Source organism: Hemibagrus wyckioides, linkage group LG23, assembly GCF_019097595.1.
Source record: "Hemibagrus wyckioides isolate EC202008001 linkage group LG23, SWU_Hwy_1.0, whole genome shotgun sequence".
In the NCBI taxonomy this organism is placed as follows: domain Eukaryota; kingdom Metazoa; phylum Chordata; class Actinopteri; order Siluriformes; family Bagridae; genus Hemibagrus; species Hemibagrus wyckioides.
This window is the reverse complement of record NC_080732.1, coordinates 16,201,850-16,224,415: the sequence shown is the minus strand read 5'-3', so window position 1 is coordinate 16,224,415 and position 22,566 is coordinate 16,201,850. Positions and strand designations below refer to the sequence as shown.

At 40.7% G+C, this 22,566-nt stretch overlaps 1 protein-coding gene across 1 annotated transcript in view; it reads left to right on the top strand.

Moving 5' to 3' along the window:
• The window catches only part of iglon5 (IgLON family member 5), a 156,370-nt gene that overhangs the window by 129,479 nt on the left and 4,325 nt on the right, over window positions 1-22,566 (top strand). The window contains exons 4-8 of the mRNA XM_058376703.1: window positions 1,104-1,223; window positions 9,462-9,593; window positions 13,016-13,136; window positions 15,723-15,874; window positions 17,359-22,566. The exon at window positions 17,359-22,566 is cut by the window's right edge and continues 4,325 nt beyond it. Coding sequence (XP_058232686.1) covers window positions 1,104-1,223; window positions 9,462-9,593; window positions 13,016-13,136; window positions 15,723-15,874; window positions 17,359-17,459 — 626 coding nt within the window. The 3' untranslated portion in view covers window positions 17,460-22,566. The remainder of the gene's footprint in view (window positions 1-1,103; window positions 1,224-9,461; window positions 9,594-13,015; window positions 13,137-15,722; window positions 15,875-17,358) is intronic.

The window sequence follows — 22,566 nt, the reverse complement described above, 5'->3', positions numbered from 1 at the left end:
GTTCTGTTTTCAATCACAGTGTAGTTCTGTGACTGGAAAATACAGACAGTGTGGATACAGTACATCATCAAAAGTTAAGCTTGGTTATGTGAAGTTAGCATTCATAGCTATATCATGAAAGCCTAACATTAATTTTACTTGTTATTTACACGGTCCCAGCTCATGAGACCAGTTTAATGAGAACCTTGGTCAAATAATTCTACATTAAACGTTATTATGACCGTGTTTGCTTCTCAGTAAATCAGCTCCTGGAGCAATCTATAAGGATTTGAATGGAGTTTCTGCTTCAGTCAAGTTTACATACAGGGCCTAAGTTCATATTGATGATGTGTCACATGATTTATGGTGATGGATGGTGCACCCTTAACTCCCCCGAACATGACAGTCATTTATGCAGATCATATTTTCCACATTGTGTTTCGCCGTAACACAAGACGGCCACTTAGGGAAATGAAAAATTGCCCCTGGAACGAAAAGGCTCGCGGTGCAGTGAAGAGATTGGGGGATTTTCTTTCCCATAATGCTTCCAAGCAACTTCAGCCAAGCGACCAGCGAGATGCACCTCAGAAATACTGCTTTCTGCACCATGTTTGTTTGATACTACGTTGCCCTCAATTTTAAGTCTTCATACGATATCAGAGAAAAAAATAATTACACCCTGAAGTCAGTGCTCCACCAGAGACCCTGCAGCAGGTCCAATTTCTGCTTCATCTTTAAAAGCAGCTTTGGTGTGGCAGAAAGAAAAAAAGATCATTCTTCTACTAAAGAATGCCTCGCAGGATGAATAGCTTGGCTGTTTTCATTAAAAGAATCTATGATGAGCTATTTAAATTCAAGGGTCATCTGGTTATTGGGCTGCCATTATGTGTGAGCTTTCACAACAGGGGATTTTTTGACACAAGACAACAGCTTGTGGCCATCAATTTTGGAAAGAAAGAAGGAAAACAAAGGCATCTAAGTGGTGCTTGACTGACAATATTCAGATCCATGGGGTCAGGAGGGTTTAAATCAAAACAATTACAGCATCCACATTGTGAATGAAGACATCCAATTTGTTTCGTCCATGTTTTTTAAATGGACTGTTCTGCTTTTGGTTTTCACAGTGCCAGCGAGGATAGTCAACATCTCTCAGGATAAATCGGTCAATGAGGGCGACGACGTGAACCTCTTCTGCTTGGCGGTCGGCCGGCCCGAGCCCACCATCACCTGGAAGGACATAAAATGTGAGCCACAACTCTTGAAGCACGGATTTCACGGCCATCTCACAATCACATTATGCGTAATTACAGCCGTATCCAGAACGATAATCATCAGCATCTGTCATCGCGCCCGCCATCACTGTCACCACGATCACTGTAACACTAATAATCGTGTTTGTCATTAAGGGCCCTATTTATAACTTCCATCCTCATTGATATAAATCACATTCGTAATGGGCAGCCGTGATGGAACAGCTATTAAACTGTTTCGTTTTTATTTTTTTGGCAGTAAACATTACTGTCAGCAAACCTGGTTGAAACTTATAAATTATTCATTTCGGAAAGTTCATCCTCTGGAAACAACTGCCAGGAATCGTAACCGGAACTACTTCGGCTGTGATGTCAGTCTCGGGAGACCGTGTCTACACACACTTAGAGCATACAAACAGGATTGAATGCATGGAAGAAGGGGGTTAGTGATAGACGCCATTAAAAATTCAGAACGCAGATGATGAGGACCGAAACGCTGATAGACAAGATGTTTATTGAGATTTTTGTTCATCTTGGGCTACATTTAAGAAAAATCAAATCAAAGTCAGATGAAGATGTGGGTCAAGTCAGTTCTGTAATTAGATTAGACTTTACAGTTAAACAACATTAGACTAGACTCAGATACTCCATAGAAAAGAAGTTTCCTGGATTCCGGGTCTGCTCACAGTTGCACCGACTTACACACTAAAGTCAGAATATGTTGATTACATTTCTATAACAGCATTTCTCAGCATCATACAGTAAGTGTATATTGATTGAGTAATAATTACATTAATGCACTTATTTTAATAAGTTATCTTGTCTGTAGTAACCTATAGAGGGGCTTGCACAGGAGACGTTCAACATAAATGGATCACAAATAAATGTAGAAAATAAATAAAAATAAATAAAAGTCATATATAGAGAAAAAAAATACCTAAAATAAAATATATAGGATGACGTTTTTCTGTGAGATGTTATTTTACATTCTTTGGAAAAAGTCTCCAGTGTTAATGCTTTGTAACAGATTTTTGTATTTATTTATTTATTTATTTATTATTTATAAAATGCTCAATTTTTTTTTGTCTTATTAAAGTCTAGACAACGTAACAGAACGACCGTTTATAACGTATGGGATGTAAGGGATAAAAGGACATTGCTTTGAGAAATTCAACAACATTAAATGTAACTATAAATGGATAAAAAATATTATAAGCATATATATTATATTAAATAAGCATTGAACCAAAATGCAGTGATATAAGAGGAATAATGATTAGAAAATGATGCATCGCACCACTACCTCATTAACAGTGATTACTTTCCTGTTGTATTTTGTTCCATACATTAAACATATGAACCGTATGTCAGGTTAAGTATCAGGTCAAGTTCATATCTAATTAGCATCCACGCTTCCAGATTATATATCTGTTCGTTTAATGTCATGGCAAGCTGCTTACCTGTATGTCTTGTTAATGCAGATTTATTTTAAGGCACAAAAGAAATAGTTGCTTAGCTAATAGCTAGCTATTTTTAGTGTGAAGCGAAATCACAACGAAAAGCAATTCTGGCTGTGTTCAAATTCTTTCCTTTCCTCTTAAACAAGGCTAATTGTTGTGGCTCGGCGCGAGGTTTCAGGAAGCTGAACAAGTTCAGCTTTTCCACTGCAGATTTTCCTGCAGTTTGCTCCAGTTTGCTGCAGGCTTCTTGCAAACTGACACACTCAGCACTTTTAATCCACACACCTCACCTTCTGGAGGAGGAAAGGTGAAAAGAACTGGAAGAAAAAGGAAAGATTGAGGGCATGTTGGTATTTCTGAGCACCCGGACTGCCGAGATGAGAGAGAAGGACACCAGAACAGCGCACCTTGATGTCTGTCAATCATCCTAATCTCCTTCTCAGATACAAATCTTCCTTCTGTTAGCCACGCCCCCTCCCCCCCATCTCTCTTATAAATAAACAATTTTCTTTGGCAATCGCCTAAAGACACTTCTAAGCTTCCAGAGCTGACACACACACACATGAACACGCGTGTGTGTGTGTGACAAGAACATATCAGCCCAAACAGACGTACGCTTGTCAGAGATAAGAATCGCGTGTCGTACAAAAGATCAGCCCTGTCCATCACGCGTTTCATAGCAAACACACACAGGAGACGCTTTCACAGATATGGAAGATCTTTGATCCATAAACGTTGCACATCTGTCTCTTTTACGCTCTAGCCATGCCTCCTGAGGTGAGACAGAATAAAAATAGAAAATATTTGCTCGATAAATATGGCAAAAAGCGATACAAGCCAAAAAGAGCGCTCTTTCGGGCCTTGTGTTCAAGAAGGTAAATCTATCCCTTATCTTGACCTCAGCTGATTTCAATCAGAATTGCTGATCTGTCAGAGAGGTCCTCGACTGGTGGATTCCATTTTACCAGACACTTAGGTCTGGTTAAGAAAAAGCAAAAAAAAAAATAGAAAATGCATCATGTGTCACGGCTGCAAAAAAAATCAAAAAGAAAATGTGGTCTACTTAACAAGCACCGGATTCTGCTTTTCATCTTCTCCCTTCTTGTCTTCTGTCTTCTCGGCGCTGACGGAATAACAAATTGGCGCTCACGTGAAGAAAACCGTCATCTACTTACTTACCTGAAAAAAAAAAAAAAGAATCGTCTGGATCTGATATGTCATTTTTTTTTTTCCCTTCCGTCTCGCCTGAGAGCTTGAAATGGCTGCCAGAGTAGACGAAGTGGCAAGAGAGAGAGATATTTAATAACTTAAGAGAATAAGTGAATAGCGTTGTAGCCGAGGCTGCGTGCGCTCTTCGGGGTAAACAACAGCAACCGCAAAATAATCGGCTCCAGCTCAGTGGCTGTGCTAATAATCCTCTGGCTTAATCTTCAATTAACAGGCACGCAAATCTGTGACAGGGAAATGCTCGCGTGGCTTTATGAATTAAGTCTTTAGTCGTCCTGCAGTGGACTGTGGACTTGTCAAATGGCAGGTGGGGAATGAAATTCAAATCCAGAGTGGATTTGGTGGTTAATGCCACTTTCCTTCTGACACGTAGCACACCTTGAGCTTTCAGTAGCATAAAACGAGCACGCGGACGCCATGCGGAGACAGATAGCTTAATAAATCAGACGGCTGAATGACTCAGACATTTTCACCAAAAGACCCTCGGAGAGATTTCTCCCTCTCTCTCTCTCTCTCTCTCTCTCATTAGCGTGCTTTCCGTCTCTCTTGTTTTAATGCTAGCTGCAAATAAGAAAACTTTCGAGTGGAAATAAAGTGTAAAAGTTAGCATATTCGATAAGAGGAATTATATTTCTGGAATTAATGACGGCGGAGCGAGTTTACACGAGAAATGCTTTTGCGTGAAATTAGCATTATCATATTGTTTGTTGTGAGTTCATAAGGATAGAGGTACACGTAGATATTCTCCAGACAGATGAGTTTTGGAAAGAATCTCTGGAAAAATCTTTATACTGAAATATTTGTGCCGTGATTAACGATTCTGGTGCTATTTTGTTAGTTGACATAACAGCAGGGAGAAAATTATCACTATAAAATAAATGTTAGATCATATATTGAATCTAAAAACAAAACTACAGTGGAACCTCGGCATGCGAATTTAAATAGGTTCTGGAGGCGAGTTCTTAAGGAGAAAATTTGTATTGTGAAGCGAAGAAGTAATGTAAATGCAGATAACCCGTTCCAGCCGCCCAAAAATATGACCAATATGAAGCATATGTAAACTGTATGGCTGCTTACAAAGAACTGACCCAAGCCAAGCATTCCATGTCAAGAATCCTCACAGGCAGTCGTGCCACCAAGCTTGGATTAAAAATAGAACAGATCACCTATGCCACCAATCTATGGACAAAAAAAACGTCCAAGAAATCACCTAGCTTTTGAACACATGACGAAGGCAACGTTGGTATCGTGGGCTGACTCTTTCCAAATAGCTTTTGCTGAATGAAAATTCGTAAACTCGCTTCGGCTTGGCTTCGCTTGGCTTTCCACAGACGCAAACAAGTGTTGAACAGCTCCTGGACGTACACACAGCATATACCAAGGTCAAGGTTCCACTGTACACTAAAACATGTTTTAAAGGCAGTGCATCTACAATATAAAAATACATCAATGTAATTCACGTAAAATTTTTAATCAGGTTTTTTTTTCTACAGAGGCCGTTCCAGAAAACGCGTTCATCACATATATCACATTAGCAAAGCTCCTCATTAGCATGTTTTAACAGGCCCTTATTGACTTGCCATCTTAATTTCCCCTTGGTTAATGTCCTGTTGCCATCATAAAGGCGATCTAATACTTTATTAGCCCAGGTGAATTTCGTTACACGAGTCCATGGAGATCCAAATGTGATCTGATGCAATTTCCCTTTAGAAACTGCAACAAAACGACGGGTCAAGCTGTTTGTACATGTGAATAGGATGTAACAAATTAGACTTGATAGAAACGTGAGGCTCGGTGCGCATAGTTTATTATGACACAATCCAAATTACAAGTCATTAATCAGGAAACGGTCATGCACGGTAATGGCGCTAATCGTCAGAACGACGGGGTAATCTGAAGAACAAGCAGTAGCAAAATTTAAAAAAAAAAAAAAAAAAAAAAAAACGCACATAGATAAATCATAACTCCGAAATGACACAAAACAGAATATTTGCAAGACTTTGTGAAGAGGAATTGAAACTTACATAGTTATATAGTACAAACAACGACGTAAACAACTGCTGAGAAGTCTGGAGTTAGTGACCTCTGCTGGCTCGGAGGGGGACAGTCCTGAGCGGGAGTGACACAACAACAATACAGTCCTTAATATTGTTCTTTTGAAATGTTAGATTTAAGATCTATCTAAATTAAAACACAGCAAGTATTGAGAGTCAATATGAGGAAGTTGCATGGCAGGTACGCTACCTCACATTGACTCTTAATACTTGCTGTGTTTTAAGTTAGATAGATTTGAATATTTCCCTCACAAATATGACAGACTCATACTTGGCCTGCAGCATGCCAACCAGCTAATAAAACTAATCTGATTGCTACTTGTAGCTCAAATTATTGAGGTGATGTTATTTGCCATGAACATTTAACATTTCAAAAGAACAGTGTTGAGGACTATATTGTTTTTGTGTCATTCCAGCCCAGGACAGTCCCTCTCCCTGCCTGCAGAGGTCACTAAGGGTATGTGGTAGCTTAGTGGTTAAGGTGCTGGACTACTGATCTAAAGGTTGTCTTTTTCATGCTGCCACTGCTGGGCCCCTGAGCAAAGCCCTTAACCCTCAAATGCTCAGTATAAAATGAGATAAATAAGTTGGCATAAGAGTTGGATAAGATCATCTGCCAAATGACAGAAAAGTAAATGTAAGCTTCATAAAAGTACAGAAGGGCCCAAAAAACTCACTTTCACATGAATAAAAATTTTATCACTAAATTTATATAAGCATGGGGTAGTGGTGGGTCAACAGAAGATTATGGGTTCAAGCCCCAGCACTGCCAAGCTGCCACTGTTGGGCCCTTGAGCAAGGCTCTTAACTCTCTTTGCTCTAGAGCGGCTGACCCTGAGCTTAGACCCCAGCTCCTAAAGTTGGGATATGTAAAGAAAGAATTTCACTGTGCTGTAATGTAATGACAAATAAAGGCTTCTTCTAAATATCAAAGGATAGCTGTAAGTCATGTTTAAATTATGCAGTCACATTAGTCGCTCAAAGCAGTCACCATTAGGATCCAGACACATGATTTTACATTTACAGCATTTGGCAGACACACTTATCGAGAGCAACTTACATTTTATCTCATTTCATACAACTGAGCAATTGAGGGTTTAGCACCTTGCTCAGGAGCCCAGCAGAGGAAGCTCAAAGGACCTGGGACTTGAACTCACAACCTTCCAAGCAGTAGCCCATCATCTTCATCACTAAGCTACCACATCCCCACTACCTCTCCTACCACATGATTTTGGTGAACTACTATATGACCAACACTGACTAGAGTGTCCATCGATTTTGAACTTCTTACGAATTTGTGCGATTGTTAGTTGTGTTTGTGGATCTGTTCCAAACACACATCACTATTATCATTGAATTTTGTAATGCGTCACAGTGTAAGAGGTGAAGGAGAGTTGGAAGCTGGTGCTGTAGTAGCCTCAGGATAGCCAGTTTAGCAAAATAAGCCAAAAACACGGATGCAATGGGATTTCTACATGGTACTTTTATTCAGCAAAATGAACCGTTGTCCACACAAAGTAAAGCATGTGTGTTACTTCATTCGCTGAGTCATACATGACTAGAATATGAAGCATGACAATAGTTTACAATACAATAAGTACCGCTCGTTACGGAGGAAAGTAACAGCCTGGTAATTAGTTCCAGCAACACATAGTACACTTTTTCTTCTGTACACAAATCAAATTCTAGTTTAACATAACAAAAACTTTAAGATGACCTTAACTTGAGTCTATGGGGAAACTTGGCCTTAATGAAAACTTCATACAGTGGAATACAGTGGAACCTCAGCATACACATTTAATTTGTTCTGGAGGCAAGTTCTTAAGGTGAAAATTTCGTACTTTCTAGAAAGATCACTCATACTTGCACCAGCTGCTTTTTTAGCAATGATGTCTTTCATAATTTCCACTGAAAGTGACTTTCTTGGGACCCGTGATGCTATGTCTTTACTAAATCTTGCACAAAATCCACAAAAACCCCACAAACACTAACGAACGATACGATATGGTGCGTATGTAAACTGTATGGCTGCTTACAAAGAACTGACCCAAGCCAAGCATTCCATGTCAAGGCTCCTCACAGGAAGTCGTGCCACCAAGCTTGGGCTAAAAATAGAGCAGACCACCCACCCCACCAATCTGTCAACAAAAAAACGGCTGAAAAATCACCTAGCTTTTGAACGCATGCCGAAGGCAACATTGGTATCGTGGGTTGACTCCGAAAATTGATTCCAAAAATTCGTAAAATCACTTTGGTTGGCATCACTTGGCTTTCCACTGACGCAAACAAGTTTCGAACCAGAAAGTCTCCACAAGAATTCTGCAGCTGGATTTCATCACTGATTATGAGGAAAGGTTTATACCCTAGATTATTTTGAGGTAGTTAGATTGATATGTTTCACCAATTAAAAAGTTAGTGCCTGGACACCAGTGATTGCTTGCAGCAGTTCTCTGAAGTGTATTTACAAAAATCTGGTCCAAGATAAAATGAAAGATTTTAGCATTGTTCTGCTTTTCCAAGGTTTATGATTAACTATCACGGCAAAAAGAATAGGAAATATAAGGACATATAAGTACAAAAAGCTAAGAATTATAGTAGAATTGTGCTCAGGTCATACAGAGGACACGCTAACAGGATTTAGAGGAACTAAGAAATCTAAGAATACTGACATGAGTGTAGCATAAGGCAGGGTTAAGTGGCATGCAACACATTTTAATCGGAGCAGCCATTCTTGGGAAATGAAACTCCCTGAGGCATCTTGATGAGATTATTTAGCAGATAGAGGAATTTGTTGTGCAAAAATGCCTTTTAAACAAAGAAACCAGAGATCATCATGTCTCGCTTTGCTGAATTTGCATAAGTTCAAACTATAAGATTTACTTGAGAACCAGAATTCTCAGAAATTTGGCTTGAGAAACAACCATTCAAACAATCAAACAAGACTCAAGACCCAAGAGACTGAATATTTTGTACTAGAACTTTCCACAATCCCACTTTGAATTAAAAAATTCCCAATCATACTCAAGAGAAATACTCTACAGCACCGCTAGCCTTCTGTTTCACTCTCCGTACAATTTGTGGTGCCCTTTCATATCCATCCACTCTGTCAAATTCTCGTAATAAACGTCAGCTCACAATCCAGCCTCGTTAGCGAAGTGCTGTAGCTCATTTCTGAGCTAAATGACACTACGTCTACTGAACATTATTCATTTTGGCAATGTTTCACGCCGGCCACAGTCCAAACATTTCGATCACGCAGCTAAATAAACCATCAATTAAGCCTATTGAGTTTAAATAAACCCATTTGATCAAACATGCTAACAGTGATTGAGAGTCAGCAGCCGCTAATTAGCACGATCTCACTGGGAGTGTGCTAATTCATTATTAGCAACAGGAACACATTAGGCTCAGCTGTTCCTTTAGCGTCCTACTGGGTGGCAGGGATGTGACATTTGACCTCTTTGTCTGTCGCTTTTTGTGTCGGCTTGCAGCTGGACGTACGTACGAGGGAGAGTTTCTGGACATCACGGAGATTAAACGGCATCAAGCTGAAGAGTTCATGTGCATCACAAACAACGGTGTGGCGCCACCTGATACACGCCGTGTCAAAGTCACAGTGAATTGTGAGTATATTAACACACACACACGCACACACACGCACACACACACACACTATTATAGGATTATAAAGAAAAACCTTGTTTATCACTGCATTAGGTCCATTTTATTGAGAACATTCACATTCTCATGACAACTGTGATGCTAAAAATAAGATTCAGCCTACATATGCCACTCAGTAAACTGTTCTTTATGCCGCACCCTTTTTCCCAGTACACTGTGGAATTATCAGACATCATCAATCTGTATAAACAAATGAATTATTGTATCGCCGCAAGCATGGTATAAAATTAGTCGGCTTTCAGTGTGTTGGATAACCTTGCGCAGAATTTCAGTAGCTGGAGAGAAACACCTTCAGATTTTAGCTGCTTATGAACAAGCACTTGGGGCGTCTCAGAGAGCAGAAATGGGTTTGATAGCACAATTTACTTATGGTTATAAAAATCTTACCCTTTTGGGGTGTTTTTTGGGAACTTTTCTATGAATATATTGCCCTTAGTAGGCTAGGCAAAAACATAAATCCTTATGAAAAACCACAAATTCTTAAAATCCTGAGTGTCTTGTCCAACATCAGAGTGAGCAATGCAAAAAAATAAATAAATAAAAGTCACACAAATCTCTTAACTCAGTGAAGTTGCAATGGATTTTGTCCCACCAGTAAGAAGCCTGGTCTATTATCAGTTATCTGTCTTTCCCAGGATGAACAAATCATCAATTATCGTTATCCAATCCACCAGTCAAGTTAAAGCTCCAGTGTGCTGCCCAGTCCTTTCTTATGCTCGCCTGATAATCCAATTAAATAGACTAAAAGCATCAACTAATGTTATATAACTCAATATACACTACTCTCAAAAAGTTAAGTATATTTGGCTTTTGGGGGAAATTTATGGAAAATGTAAAAAGTTCACGCTACAGTAATATTATATCATGAAAGTAGGATATTTAAGTAGAAGCATGCAATGGTGATTTCCTCATCTCAAACAATTTATTGAAACAAAAGCCAACAACAGTGGTGGGTATACCACAACAAAAAATGTCTCAGTAATTTGTCATGTGCCCTTGACCATCAATTACAGCTTGACAACGACGTCTCATGCTGTTCACAAGTCGACATATTGTCTGCTGAGGCATGGCATTCCACTCCTCTTGAAGGGCGACCCTGAGGTCATTGAGGTTCTGGGGTGCAGGGTTATGAGCCTCTACACGGCGACTCAGCTGATCCCATAGGTTTTCTATGGGATTCAGGTCTGGAGAAAGTGCAGGCCACTCCATTTGAGGTACCCCAGCCTCCAGTAGCTGTTCCCTAATGATGCGACCTCGATGAGCTAGAGCATTGTCATCCATGAAGATGAAATTAGGCCTGTGTTGTTCATGCAGGGGCACAATGACTGGATTAATGATGTTATTCAGGTAGTATTGGCTTGTCACTGTACCATTCACAAGATGTAGGGCAGTTCTGTATTGAGTAGACACACCTGCCCAGACTGTAACACCATCACCACCAGTGGCTGATGCATAGCGCTCTCCTTGACGTCTCCAACATCGTTGTCAGCCATCATTTCTGCTCAACGTGAATCATCAGAGAACAGCACTGAGGCCCACTGGTCCCTCGTCCAGCATAAATGCTCCCTGGCCCAACACCTGTGTCTGGTGGTGTGGTCAGGTACCCTTGCAGGTCGTCTAGCACGCAGACCATGCTGATGTAAATGGTTTCGAATGGTCTGATGTGAAATTTGGGTGCCTCTCACCTCTCTTAAATGTGCCTGGAGTTGAGTGGCATTCATCATCCGGTTCCACAGATGTTCACAATGAAGCGGTCATCAACGTGGGATGTGGCCAAAGGACGTCCACTTCTATGCCTTTCAGTGACACTGAACAGTTGGACATGTGCATTCAAAAGTGTAGAGAAGGTTAAGGTTAAGTTCATCTGTAAAGGTTATAGTGCATTTTAGGTGCATCCTGAAATTTCACCCGAAAGCTGAATATCCTTAACTTTTTGTGAGTTGTGTATATAATTAGGTAATTACGTGCATTAATACAGACTATGAATAGCGCTAGTACTCTGAGAGAGACGGCTTTACCTGGCATCACACTGGACATACTGTGAAGACGTTACTAGCCCACACCTTCATGTTTAAATAAAATAAACCAGCGTGATAAACTCAAAGAACCGATTTTGTGCCTGAGTTTTGTTCCTGATCCCTCATCATATGCCTGAAAAAAAAAAATAGTCAAGCATCACTTCAGGCTAATTATCCTGCCTCATAAAAATAGCTCCAACCGACTGTGAGACCAGGATCTCGGTTTGTTTTTTGTTCAGCAGTTGACAGAATTCGGATAAAAGTAGAGGTGCTTTGAGGCTCTAAGAAATCTATTGACACAATCTATACGGAACAGGTTAGGTTTAAACATACATATTGTAGAGATAAAAGGAAACAATCTCCTTCTAGTACTGCTTTCGGCTTCCCTTCTTTCAGCAAGGGTCTTAAGGGAGACGTGAAGAAACCCGTGAAGAATTTGGAAGATTGTGAATATAAAGCATGGTGATGACACAGACGTCTATGACCATGTGAGCAAATTTGGCTATGGTCTCTGTGTGGGAAGGAAGGCATACTGTCTCTTCCTATCATAATGACACCAGCCAATCATTCAATTCAATTTCAATTCAATTTACGTTTATAACTATTGGACAATGTCTCAAAGCATCTTTACAGAAGTATAGAAACATTGAAAGTTTAAAGTTAAGCTACTATTTATCAGTACTGAGAAAACCTGAGGTGACAGTGGTGAGGAAAAACTCCCTGAGATGAAATGAGGAAGAAACCTTGAGAGGAACCAAGCTCAGAAGAGAAAATTTCTCATTTCAGTGACAATGGACAATGGAGTAAATAATGTAACTGTTGATATTGTCCTTTCTACAACAGCAACCATGGACATCCTTGGAATCTGTGAGGTCATGTACACAGAAGACGGCAGATTGTTAACTTATCCTGTGATGAATCATGAGCTGCAGGTTTTAAAAAACTATGCTAGCTTTCATCCTTCCTGTATGATAGTTATTGTTTGGCTGGTGGGTGTCTCAGCTAGGGAGAAAAATGGTGGAAATCTAATCGCCTGGATGCGTAATCTGCTTACAGGTTTTATTTTTTCAAACTCTAGATTAATCACAAAAACAGCCAACAAATGCTTCTCGCATTAGCCATCAAACCTAATATACTGCTCAGGGCCTGCTGATTTAGCTTTGTTAGATTAAAAAAAAATGAAGAAAATAATAGAAGCGAGACAAAGTAATTAGCCCTGGGGTGGAATCATAAAAAAACACTTCACTACCTATCCACAAAATTTCATTATCCTTTCTTTTTTATTAGTCTTATCAGATTGGTCCTGATCATAAGACAATTCCAGTAAATAACTGCTCTTCCTCCAGATCCACCCATGATCACAGATGTAAAGAATATGCCAGCTCAAGTGGGGAAGGCGGCCATCTTGCGCTGCGAGGCTATGGCTGTCCCCACCGCATCCTTCGAGTGGTACAGGGACGACCGGAGGTAACTATCTCGGCCTGTTTAGGGAATACGTGCAGGTTTGCAAGTTGTCGCCTTAATCCTAGTGGAATCTCTTGATAATTGTGTAATGTGTTTTAACATATTTGATTTACCTTATCTGTAGTTCTGTTTATTTATTTAATATATTGGTGTGTGTCTAAGTTTGTGTGTGTGTGTGTGTGTGGGGGAGTTTAAGAGACAGAGGGAATGGGACAGTGACTAACACGTTCTCTTTCAGATCTACAGCACCAGTCATTTTTCATTACTTTTCTTATCACTTGTAGGTGTGCAAGGTTTCTATTGTTTTGTTTTTTTTTGGTTTTGTTTTTTTTCCCTTTCCACCGACTGTCAAAGCAGCTCTGCGGTGCCACCTACAAAATTGAAGAAGTGAAGGAATTATTACGGTTTTCTCCACAAGATTTCTTTCATGTATGCTGCCAGTCATGCTGAAACTTTGCTACTCCACAAGCCATGAATTCCAGATGCCATCATGTTCGGTGATTCGATTTGATTCATCTGTTTTATATCTTTTGTCTGATATATATATATGCCAAATATATATATATCTGGATCGCAATTGGAATTTGTTCACATTACATTCGGATTTTGTCTTGAAATAGATTTGAATAGCGTTGCTATTTGACACCACTTTACAAACAAGTGCAAAAATATCAAACTGTAATTCATGATCTGTAACTTTTGAACCATTTGATTGAATTTCCCCAACCATGGGGCCACAGGCTACTAATGAGCCATGGGTCAATTGTTACCAAGCTACACAGAAATAATAAATTTTTATTGATCAGCCTACTGGTGGTCCAGCAACAGAATCCTGTGCTTTCATTGCTGTGGCCCGGGTTCGATTCCTAGGCAGAGAGCTAACCCAGCCACTGAAGAGTTAACTCTCAGTCCTGGTCCCAAGCCTGGGTCAAATGGGAGGGTTGCGTCAGTAAGGGTGTAAATATCTGGTGTAAAATCTGTGCCAATCAAAACATGAAGTGAACTTCGGTGGTCCGGGGTGCAGGCTTCAAACTATCTTGTACCTGACGTGGTTCAATACTACCTTCCAGGCAACAATGTTGATGTTTCAAGAATTTCCCTCATGGGATCAATAAAGTCTGTCTATCTATCTATCTATCTATCTATCTATCTATCTATCTATCTATCTATCTATCTATCTATCTATCTATCTATCTATCTATCTATCTATCTATCTATCTATCTATCTATCTATCTATCTATCTATCTATCTATCTATCTATCTAAGTGGTCCGCTATGGCGAGAAGAAGAAGATTTCCATTTTATTGATTATTGCAGTCTGCAGAGTGTTTTTCTTTTTCCAAGAAATTACACTTCCATCTGTTCCTCTTTCCCACACTTATCTCACTCAGTTTTTTTAATGCACCGATGAATAAAGCTTATAAACTAACTTTAGCTATAATGAGTAAAAAAACAAAAACAAATGTAGCTGGAGAGCTTACATTTCTGGCATTTGGTAGACACCTTTATCCAGAGAAACTTTTTTTTATCTCAGTTTATACAACTTAGCAATTAAGGCTTAAGAGCCTTGCTCAAGGACCCAACAATGGCAGTTTGGTGGACTTGGGATTTGAACTCACAACCTTCCAAGCACTAGTCCTTAGACCTTAACCACTAAGCTACCACCTCCACTTATCAGACGCAATGATGGCAGCAGAAGCCTCCAATCCTGCCAAATTAAGGAAAGTTGTATTTGAAAGAAAATACCACGAGTTCTGTTTAAATTACAGGTTCATCGCAACAGGTGATTTCATTCTCCAAGCCTGTGTAATATGCAGTGGCGTAGTGGTCCCTGGAGAAGTGGGTATACTACCCTGCACCACTGTCTCTGTCACTGTCGGCACCCTCTCTCAGAGCACCAATGTAGCATTGCGAGGTCGTTTGTAATTCTGAAAACAAATTTTTGTTTGAGTAGTTCGCTTCATCTTTCTTATTAATTTCATTAATTGAAATATCATTGGACATTGCTAAAATGATAGGCAGCGAATCAGGTAATGATTGACAGTGCTCTGATCCAATTGTGTTGGGCATTGTCAGATTGTCGAGGGTGGGGCAGTTGCTATCATATTTCAAGGGAAGCCTGCGCCTCGGTACTGAACGCATCACTGTCTTTACTGGGTGTTTTTAGAGAATATTTGCATTTATTCACAATTTAACTGGGTTAGCTACTCGTGATTTTCGCTAATGCAGGACACAACTGAATGATGGGCATCAGAGGGGATTAAGAAGTGAAAGCCGACTGATAAAGAACCTGCATTACACCACTGGTAATATGTGGTGACCGACTGTCCAACAAGGCCATACGCACTGTATATATATAATAATTAGATTGTACATATTATGCATTTTATTGTATTTTGTTATGTGTGTGATGACCCCTGGTCTAACCTCCCCAATGCAAACCCCACCTCCACCACCATTCCCAAACAGCGGGGTGGTCTGTGGAAAAAATGGTGTAGGAACCGAGCAAGACTACAAACCACTGACTTTATTTTTGTATGAGAAAAATCTTGATTGTGTGTTTGTTTTTTTGTTTTGTTATCCGATAGACTGGTGGAGAGCGACAGCATGATGAAGATTAAAAACGAGAAGACGCGTTCCCTGCTGTTTTTTACCAACGTCACCGAGAAACACTTTGGCAACTACACCTGCTTCGCCTCCAACCGCCTAGGGGCCTCCAATGCCAGCATGCTTCTGTTCCGTGAGTACACACAGACAATTGTGAAGCTCTTTGCTAGCAGATACTTACAAATTTCCAAATCCACAAAAGAAAAGTGTCATGAGTGCATAAACACCCATGGGGAGGGAAAACAACATGCACGTATTCGACTGTGTTCGAAGTGCTCTTCCTGAGCTCACCGAGGATTGTGTTCGCAAAAAGGCGACGGCTTTAATATCACTTCTAGACGCTTTTTTGCATTACAAAAAAAAAAACTAAAATGCTGTCTCTTGCTGTCCCCGGATACTTTTAAGCCCTCGTTTTTTTTCGTCTTGGCATTCCTTTTACCTGTTTATTTCTCCCGATCCCTCCATTCGCAGGGCCGTTATGCTCTCTGTCGTTTATCGTCCTCCCATTTTCGCTCCGTTCTGTCCTGCTCTGCCACAAAGCCATGATTTCTCTCCCTCCATCCTTCTCTCTCTCATTCCATTCCTCGCATTACCGCCCCCAGTGAGTGATTTCCCTCGCTCCCTCCTTCGCTCCTGCCACACTACTGCACATTACCATCGTAAGTGAGTCCTCCATCTCTCGCCCCGTCTCTCTCTCCCTTTCCCTTTCTCTCTCTCTCTCTTTCTCCCTCCTATTATCTGCACGAGTTTCACCTCGCTGAGTCACTCGCTGTCATTCTCATACATCTTTCGACTGATTCGTGCCGTCGCTTCCACCCTCGGCTCTGCTTTTTAGCTCCCCGTCTTTACGTCCTTCATATTTAAAGAAATAAGAGACACTACTTTGAAAAACTGGAAAGAAAAAAATAAATCTTCTCATGCCAGAAAAGATTATGAGTAGTCATGTTCAACAACCACACAATGGAGAGGAGATGGAATTAGACATTTTGAATTGGGCATGGGTTTTTTTTTTTTTTATGTTTCGGAAAATAAATGGAAGTTTGACACAAAATTAGCCACGCTAGCTAGCTACAGTGGCTTTCTGAAAAGCTAAATGCATTATTTCTTGAGGATTTCTTAACAGAAAAACAGCCTAGAAAACCAGCTAACTATGATTTTAACCCAAAAACAGTGCCTTTAAGCGAACAAGTAATTAGATAGGAAGGCTAGTTGCTAGTCACTGTGCTAGCATGACGACTGAAAACTAGCAGTTTGTTTTGTTTTTTTTGCTAGTTTGCTCTTATTCTATAATTTTTTTTGTTAGTTTCACAGAAATGTGCTTTTTGTAAATCAAGCAAATATATAAATCCTAATCATTCGGATTATCTTATTTGTTCTGTTAATTTCTTGGAGAAAGCTAGCAGCGCACCTAGTTTCCAGACGTCTGTGCATTTCTTTAATCCCTCAAGTAAAAATCTCTATTTCATTGAAATGGGTCTTTGCACAAACCGATATCAATCGGTTTGTGCAAAAGTAAAACTCAGTGTAAATATATTCCAAATCCATAGTTAACATCCTTTCATCATTTCTAGCTCATATGTTATGTTTTATGCCATATCACATATCGTGTCTCTTCAGGGCCGGGGGCTGTGTACGGCGGAAACTCATCGCTAAGCGCCTGTCTATCGGGACTCGTCTTCTGGTTCAGCCTCGCCATGTCCGTCCTGCTGAAGGTCTAATACGCCGCCGCCTCGGAAAGGAGTCTTTAAATGACGAACCCATCACTGTGAATAAAAAAGAATTATGCATTAACCCAGGAGCCATCTCTTGCATCCTATAATCACCACCCTCCCCTCCTTTCTTTTCCCCTACCCTCCTTTCCCTACTCATCTCATTCCCACCCGTCTTTGGCGACCACTGGCCACTGCCTCTCCCACTTCTCCAGCGAAGGTCACCTTTTCGATGTTCATAGCTGTTGTGGTGATGATTGTAAAAAAGAAAAAAAAAGAAAAAAAAAATGCTACAAACGTGAAGGTGCTGAGCGGAGCGCGTCTTTGTCTCACGTGTGCACGTGTGCTGGATCATGGTTGTATATTTGTGAATGCTGTCACATTAATGGTGTTTCTAAGAAATGTGATATTTATGACGATGATGATGATGATGGTCAGGTGACCCTGTAAACAAGCTGTGGCTGTTCACCAGCAGGCCACGCCTCAGTGGCCTTCGCTCTCTCGGATCAGATCAGAGCAACAGAATTTTTCTGTGAATGATGTCAAATTTCATCAAGGGTCAGCATTAGCATGAGGGGGAGGGGGAAACAGATTGGCCCCACCCCTCATTTTTTTTGCATTCGCTGGAGGTTTTGACCCAGGGCAAAGCATGTGACCCCAGTCTGGCCTTCCGGTCCTTCCTCATTCTCATCACGTTACTACTATCACCACATTCCCTCACATCACATTCACCCTCAGTGTAAATATATATGCAGTAGAGGCCACACCACAAGTCCATACGCAATTCTATACGATTTCCCGATTCCATTTCCCATCAGCCTCTCTGTTTCAGGCTTTTTTGGCTTGGAGGTTATGTTTCTGGTGTCTCCTGCCCCCTCACCCATCCCCCACCCCTTGAAACCGTCGATCACTCTTCCTTGTCGCTTGTTGATAGCATGTACTGGTTAGAGCTGTTCCTGTTGTGCCGTCCATCTGACCCCTCGCCCCTCGCCCCTTGCCCCTCTCTATAAACCCTACCCCCCCCCCTGCACTGTGTACATTTAATCTGCAAGGTTAACTGCTAATTGCTCTTTTTATTTTTTATTTTTTTGGTGTTAATAATGATGATGATCATGAAGATGATGATGATGATGTTGATAAGTATTTGAAATTGATATGATGATAATTACATGTGAGAAAAAAAGAAAAATAATCCCAGAGCCATGTGTGCGAAAATATTTTGTACTTTGCTCTGAAAAAAAAAATCCTAATAATAATAATAATAATAATACTTTTTTTTTTTCAAAGTGTTGTGCTCTATTTTGCCATGAGAAGCTTTTTAAAAACAAAACACACACACACAAAAAAAAAAACATGAGTTGAGCGCAGCAAAACACTGCTTATGAATTAGCCCCCCTTTGTTATGCTAGCATGCCACGATGCTAGAGTCGTTTAAAAAGATGAGCGTTATGACAAAAACGTAGCGTTTTGCTGCACTCACAGTAAAGGGAGCAATCAATGAAATGAAATGTAATATAATTTGTACCGTGTATGTATCCAAACGTTTCTTTTTAAAGGCTCTGTACTGTATCGAATGTATGCTAACCTGTATGCTGTCCCACTGTTTTTGCTGTAACATTTGTCAGCCATCTTGACGTCACAACCAAAAAACTCTCGAAAATCCTGTGTGCTCGCCCTCTTCGTTCGTTCGTTCCTTCGTTTCTTTCCTTCTTCCAGCCGCTTTCGAGAGGGAGCCAAATTAGTGGGAAATAGAGACGTAATTAGCGAGCGGATCGCTAAGCGAGGGCGCCGTCGCTCTTCTCCTCATCCCTCCATCTGCTAAGGAGCAGAGCTCATAAATCAAGCTCAATCCAGGCGCTGACAGGGACCCTCTTCAAGGACGACAGTGTCTCGGTGGTGACTAATTAACCGCCACTTAAAGGCGCGTAGCGAAGACACTGCGACCATGTGCTCGGCGGCGCATGGCTTAACACCGAGCGCTAGTTTCCGCACGCGTATGCCGTATGCAATCTCTTACATTCATGGACAAACAAAAAGGCAAGGTTAAGAGCAGGATCATTCAGTGCTGTATATAGCATGTTTTGACATCGTTGTGTCCCCCATAGCTAATTTTGTCAAAATCAGCAATAACCAAACTAAAACATAAATGTAAAGAAGTATCTAATTGGCGTAATCTGTTAAATGTTGACCGGAGTGCCATGCTAATCTAATCCTGAAAGTGTTGTGTGATAAAATTAATCTCATGTGTGTGATGGAAGGAGCTCTGACAGCGGTGTTTAAAGGTTGACCCGGCCTATATGCATCTCCATACCTCTTCCATCTCTCTCTCTATCTCTCTCTCTCTGTCTATATGGATCTATCTATGGTGTACAATTCTGTACTGTATAGCCACAATTGCGACACACTCTTGCATGTTTTGAGATACCATCCAAAAATTTTTCTCATTTGGGTTCAATTTGAAGCACAAACCCGGTCCCAGTGCTATTTTTTCTCGGTATCTGTCTGTCTTTGTCCCTCTTTTCTTGTTCACGACTGCGCCGCCCGTGTAAAGCTCAATGATCCATGGCGAACCTATCTGTGCTCATGTTTTCTCCTGAACAATAAGTAAACAAACAAAAAAAAGAAAAGATAACAAGTATGTCATGTTTCTCAATGTGGGTTATAAAAAAAAAAGCATGTCAATGTTTGTTATGGGTGGATTTTCCTTTTAAGAACAAAAAAATATATGAAAAGTGTGTGTGTGTGTGTGTGTGTGTGTGGGAAAGGTTGGTTTTAAAATACAGAAGATTGAAGTGTGGTTTGATATCAGCTCCCCTGTAGAGATGAGTGATTGTGGGTAACCTGGAGGTCTGGTTTGGGGCGTGAAGAGAGGCATATGAGGCAGGAAGGGTGAGATGGGCTGCTGCTGACCGGACACTGAACTCCCTCTGTACGCATGCGATTAACTGGAAGACAGCAGCTACAAATCAGCTTGCGGATCCATTTTTTATAAAGGCAGATTGTGTGTATTGATCTTTCCTGCCGCTTCGCTCTGCTGCTTGTGTCCACACATTTAAAATGTGCTTCAATGCTAATGTCCTACTAGTGTCCACTGAGACTGATGGATAGTGCATGCGTTAGTAAGAGGCCTCTAATTGCTCCACAAATGCTGCAATGTGGGGTTTCTTTTGCCACATGGTTGCTCAGAAGATATCCAATCAGGACGCACCTGAATTTACAAGTAGCCAATCAGGAGGGACTTGAGATTCTACATGTCTGATCAGGAGCCACTTAAGATTCCAAATGTCTGATCAGGAGGCACTTAAGATTCCAAATGTCTGATCAGGAGCCACTTAAGATTCCAAATGTCTGATCAGGAGGCACTTAAGATTCCACGTGTCTGATCAAGAGGCACCTGACATTTAATGCCCAAAGAAGTGCATTAACTTCAGCTTATATGTGTCTAGTCAGGAGGTACCTGAACTTTCAGATATCCAATGAAGAGGCAGATTATACATTTCCATTAAAAAGACCCCCTGAGAATACAAGTGTCCAATCTAGCAGCACTTTAGCTTATATGCATCCAATCAGTATGTACCTGAGCTTACACCCACCCAATCAGGAGGTCCTTGAGAGTACAGACATTCAATCAGGAGGTACCTTTTCTTACACACGTCCAATCAGGAGGTCCTTGAGAGTACAGACATCCAATCAGGAGTTTCCTTAGCTTACACCCATCCAATCAGGAGGTCCTTGAGAGTACAGATGTCCAATCAGGAGGTACCTTATCGTACACACTTCCAATTAGGAGTTACCTTATCTTACAACTGTCCAATCAGGAGGTACCTTAGCTTATACCCATTCAATCAGGAGGTTCTTTAGAGTACAGACATCTAATTAGGAGTTACCTTATCTTACCCATGTCCAATCAGGAGTTCCCTTATCATACACACGTCCAATCAGGAGTTACCTTATCTTACCCATGTCCAATCAGGAGTTCCCTTATCATACACACGTCCAATCAGGAGTTACCTTATCTTACACACATCCAATCAGGAGTTACCTTATCTTACACACGTGCAATCAGGAGTTCCCTTATCTTACACACGTCCAATCAGGAGTTACCTTATCTTACACACATCCAATCAGGAGTTACCTTATCTTACACACGTCCAATCAGGAGTTACCTTATCTTACACACATCCAATCAGGAGTTACCTTATCTTACACACGTCCAATCAGGAGTTACCTTATCTTACACACGTCCAATCAGGAGTTACCTTATCTTACACACGTCCAATCAGGAGTTACCTTATCTTACACACGTCCAATCAGGAGTTACCTTATCTTACACACGTCCAATCAGGAGTTACCTTATCTTACACACGTCCAATCAGGAGTTACCTTATCTTACACACGTCCAATCAGGAGTTACCTTATCTTACACACGTCCAATCAGGAGTTACCTTATCTTACACACGTCCAATCAGGAGTTACCTTATCTTACACACGTCCAATCAGGAGTTACCTTATCTTACACACGTCCAATCAGGAGTTACCTTATCTTACACACGTCCAATCGGGAGTTACCTTATCTTACACACGTCCAATCAGGAGTTCCCTTATCTTACACACATCCAATCAGGAGTTACCTTATCTTACACACGTCTTATCAGGAGTTACCTTACCTTACACACATCCAATTAGGAGTTACCTTATCTTACACACATCCAATCAGGAGTTACCTTATCTTACACACGTGCAATCAGGAGTTACCTTATCTTACACACGTGCAATCAGGAGTTCCCTTACCTTACACACGTCCAATCAGGAGTTCCCTTATCTTACACACATCCAATCAGGAGTTACCTTATCTTACACACGTCCAACCAGGAGGTACCTTATCTTACACACGTCCAATCAGGAGTTGCCTTATCTTACACACATCCAATCATGAGTTACCTTATCTTACACACGTCCAATCAGGAGGTACCTTATCTTACACACGTCCAATCAGGAGTTCCCTTATCTTACACACATCCAATCAGGAGGTACCTTATCTTACACACGTCCAATCAGGAGTTACCTTATCTTACACACGTCCAATCAGGAGGTACCTTATCTTACACACATCCAA